Genomic DNA, 4,535 nt, shown 5'->3' with positions numbered 1-4,535 from the left:
CCTCTTCGATGCCCCCATTACTTTGGAGTATCGATCCCAGATAGCGAAACAATTCTTTCCTTGGTACAGGTTGTCCATCCAGCAGAATATCCACTTCAACTCTCCCGGAATCACTGAGATCCACTTCAAATACTCGGTTTTTCTTCTACTAAGTTTGAACCTATAATCTTAAATGTCGGTCTTAAATAGGAGTGTGGCCGCAGGCACCAATTGCCTGGCGCCTTAGCCCATGTCGCCTACCAAACAAACTAAAGAAATGATAGAATCTCAAGTGAGAAAATCTCTTGGCAGATTAATTGATGAATGCAAGAACTTAAAACATCTAAAACAAATTCATGCACACATTTTACTTTCTCCAAACTTACCCATTCATCAACATTACTTTCTCATTACTAGACTTCTTTTCATCACCACCACTGTCTTCTCATCTAATGACTCTCATCGTTACGCAGTCGACATTTTCAATCACATCCAAAAGCCTAATCTTTTTGTTTACAACACTATGATTAGAGCGCATAGTAGCAATGTTCATTCTGGGGTTGGAAATTCATGCATGATTTTATACAAAGAAATGCTTGAAAATGAGATTAGGCCTGATTATCTAACATACCCTTTCTTAATTAAGGGATGCACTAATCAGGTTGATGATAGAATGGGTAGAATTGTTCATGGTCATACAATTAAGAATGGGTTTAGTAGGGATTTGTTTGTACAGAATTCTGTTATCAATTTTTATTCGAAATTTGAGGATTTGGGTAATGCTGTAAAAGTGTTTGATGAAATGTTGCATAGAGATATTGTTTCTTGGAATTCTTTGCTTTTTGGGTATTTGCGTAGTGGAGATTTGGAATCCGCATTGCGGGTGTTTAGGGTGATGGAGGATAGGAGTGTGTTTTCTTGGAATTCGATAATTACAGGGCTTGTACAAGGGGGTCGGGCAGCTGAGGCATTGGAGTTTTTTCATGAAATGCAGGTATTGGGGAAAGATAGAGTTAGTCCAGATGGGGTAACAATTGCTAGTGTTATTTCGGCTTGTGCCTCTATTGGTGCGTTAAATCAGGGGAAATGGGTGCATAGTTACTTGAAAAGCAGTGGTTTAAGGTGTGATGTTGTGATTAGAACTGCTCTTGTGGACATGTATGGAAAATGTGGTTGTTTAGAAAATGCGGTTGCCATCTTTAGGGAGATGGAAGAAAAAGATGTACTTGCATGGACGGCTATGATTTCGGTATTTGCTCTATATGGACTTGGAAATGAAGCTGTTGCTCTATTTGAAGAGATGAAGTTGGAAGGAGTAAAGCCAAACAATGTTACATTTGTTGGGTTGTTATCGGCTTGTGCTCATTCAGGGCTAGTAGAGAAGGGTCGATGGTGTTTTGAGATAATGAGAGAAGTTTACTTCATTAAGCCTCAGGTTCAACACTATGCTTGCATGGTTGATTTACTTGGTCGAGCTGGACTTTTTGAAGAGGCCGAGGATATTATTAGAAGCATGCCAATGGAACCAGATGTCTTTGTTTGGGGAGCATTGCTTGGAAGTTGTCGGATGCATGGAAATGTAGAGTTAGGAGAGAGTGTTGCTTCTTATCTTATTAAGATGGAGCCTCAAAACCATGCTTTTTATGTGGTCTTGTCTGATATATATGCAAAAGCTCATAGGTTCGATGATGTCAAACGCATTAGAGTCGCTATGGAGGAGAGAGGGATTAAAAAGATAGTACCTGGTTGTAGTAAGATCGAAATAGATGGCAGAATTCATGAATTCTCAGTGCGCGGATGTCCTGAAACTATGGTGAAGGAGATAGAAATGGTTCTTACTGGAGTGATGACTGGTGAGATTTGAGATGATATGAATCGGTTTTTTGCGATTGAAAGAACTTTCTTTCCCAAAAATCAGTGGTAGCCAATATATCTACTGTCAAAAATCTGTTATCACCTGAGGATGCCGAACTCTCCTAATAAAAAAAGGTAGTTTTATCTGTCCATCGAGCCCATGTTGGTAGCTAAAATGTTTGTTATGTTCATCCAAGTTTTTGACTAGTTGGTTGCTTTGCATTAACTTTGTGAATCAGGTAACAGCTTCATCAGCAATTAAAATTTGAGGAAAATTCTGTCTATAAAGGAGAAGTCGATTTTGTCAACACCCGGTTAGTTCACATGTACTTATTCCTTTCTAGGATTACAATTAAAAAGATGGAAAATACAAATGGCAAAGATTAATGACATCAACTTATTGGTTTTGCAATGGTGATCCTACATAATGTGTTGCAACATATCAGACTCAAACCCTAGAAAATGCATTAAGATGGAGGCCTCCTTTCATGTAAAGTGTCAACATGGTCCTGTATGTATGTCACTTGTTTGTTTTCATCCTCTAGTTTTAACCTAAAGCAGTAAAGAAGAACCATGGCGATTATCTTCATCTGCCGATAAGCGATATCCACCCCCACCCCCCTGAAATGAATAGTGGGAAATAGAAAAATCAAAAATGTTAAAAGCTAGAAGTAACGTTATACATTACTAACTGTTGTGCAGTTGTCTACTTTATATTGGGGACCTGATTTATGCACTTGATTATGGGATCCTTTTGTTAGAACACAAGAAGCCCATTTAATAGTTTATTGAAGGGGTTAAAAGGTTGTTAATCTCGTTGAGCTATAACTAAGCTGGTACTTACGTGAAAGGAAACGAATTTGATTGGTGATTCAGGTGTGAAAACACCATTATTGAGCCAACGTTCTGGCGGAAATCCTCAGCATCTTCTCCCCAAATGTAAGTCATTCGACCCATGGTGTATGCTATGTGATATATACCATCACCTTTCTTGAGTTTATAACCATCAGGGAGGACATCATCTTTTTCTGCACACTTCCCATCCTGTATAATTTATCAAAGATACTATCCACTGATCAGAAATCAACATAAATTAGCTTTAAATCTAGCAACTAATTTTTAAAAAAATTTCCATGAAATTTACCACTGGAACGGCTGGGTATAGCCTCAAGGTCTCTGTCAGTGCTGCATGGAGATAATTCATTTTTGTCAAGTATGATTTCAGTTAAATTCATTGCGAAATCAGCAGTATTGATGGAGGGTTATCTGTTAGTAAGTTCAGTAAGTTTTATTATCTTATTATGTTTGAATTTCATCGTGAAATGATTAATGTCCTTAGGCAGGGGACTAGAGTTATCTATGGAGATATTTTCATGCTGCATCCTTGGAATCCATATTTAAACCCTCTTACTTTCTGAATTGAATATGGAGATTTGAAATACTTATGCATAATTTGTATCCTGAGCAAACTCAGTTTATCAATGTCAAGAAAATCACTTCAGAACTAGGAGAACTTATTGCATACAATGGCCCTATCACTCATCAAAATGGTTGCAGCAGCATGAGTATTAGGTTAAGAATTGATTTATCTCAACCTCTGATTTTTGGTTTACCAGCCCCAAATAATCATCATGGTGTTAATTGGATTGCTTTCCAGTTCTTAGAGCTCCCTAGGCTGTTTTGCAACTGCTGTAACAGGTTGGGCCATGTTGTGGAAGATTGCATAGACATTTATATTCTCTCCCAGCAAAGAATGCAATCACCAGATCCTCCTCTTCCTCCACCTCCCCATAACACTCCTGAACCTGAAGACAACTACACTGATGAAGAGAGATTTAATGTGGATATTGATGTTCCAGACTCTGATTGGAGGGACTGGAGTTTGGAGGTCCACCATTCACCTGTTTCCTCGGGCCAAAATCAATCTGCCATTTCTTTTTCGGAGGGAGATCTTGATTTTGAAGGCTACAACCAAAGGGGATTTAATTCTCATATGTCCACAGATTCTAATAGCAATAATATCAACATCTCCAGCAGTTCAGTAGATGATTCAGTACAAGCTGCACAGCCGATACAACTAGAAGAAGAATCAACTCTTCCGCAGCAAAATCATGATCTTAGTCCAGTCAATTTCCTAACCTCAGACATCGATATAGATTTGCACTGGTTTCTGACTCGTCTTCAAGCTCTCAAAATTCTAGACCAATGCCTGGGAAGAAAAGATTGAACCCTGAGCAGCAAGCATTCCTCCTAAAGAAGGGAATTGGCACCTCTTCTGAACCAGACAGCTCTAGGAGAGTACTAAATGAGGAACTAGAACAATGGAGAGCTCATTCTACACCATTCAAGAGAATGAAAACAGCGGCACATCACCAACAAAGACGATCAGACTTGAACAGTGACTTAACTTGAAGATATATCTTGGGGCCAGTGGAGCCTCCTTTTTTTGGGTTATAATCGTGTCTTAATCTTGCATATCTGTCTTAGTACTTTATTTCTGTTTGTCATCAGTTTTTTACTCCTTTATGTTACCTTATTCTGCATTTTTAGCATATTAGATATAGGTATCTCTAGGTCGCATCCTTGTCAAAGTTTTTTACTATAAGTTCTAACTTGTCTGTTGAAGTGTAATCTCTCTGGCAACAGAGTGCTTTTGATCTAGTTGTGTTTAAATTATGTACCTTCAGTGTGTTTTAATTGGG

The 4,535-nt window shown here is 38.4% G+C and overlaps 1 protein-coding gene across 1 annotated transcript; it reads left to right on the top strand.

Moving 5' to 3' along the window:
* Positions 1 to 202: 202 nt before the first annotated feature.
* On the top strand, positions 203 to 2,548 carry LOC113304634 (pentatricopeptide repeat-containing protein At2g20540-like). Its single transcript, XM_026553775.1, has 2 exons — positions 203 to 1,968; positions 2,073 to 2,548. Exon 1 carries the CDS (start codon positions 230 to 232, stop codon positions 1,841 to 1,843), a length of 1,614 nt encoding a protein of 537 aa, XP_026409560.1. The 5' UTR covers positions 203 to 229; the 3' UTR covers positions 1,844 to 1,968; positions 2,073 to 2,548.
* The last annotated feature ends 1,987 nt before the right edge of the window (positions 2,549 to 4,535 follow it).

The sequence above is a fragment of the Papaver somniferum genome, chromosome 8 (genome assembly GCF_003573695.1).
Source record: "Papaver somniferum cultivar HN1 chromosome 8, ASM357369v1, whole genome shotgun sequence".
Classification (NCBI taxonomy): Eukaryota; Viridiplantae; Streptophyta; class Magnoliopsida; order Ranunculales; family Papaveraceae; genus Papaver; species Papaver somniferum.
This window is presented reverse-complemented; position numbering and strand designations above follow the sequence as displayed.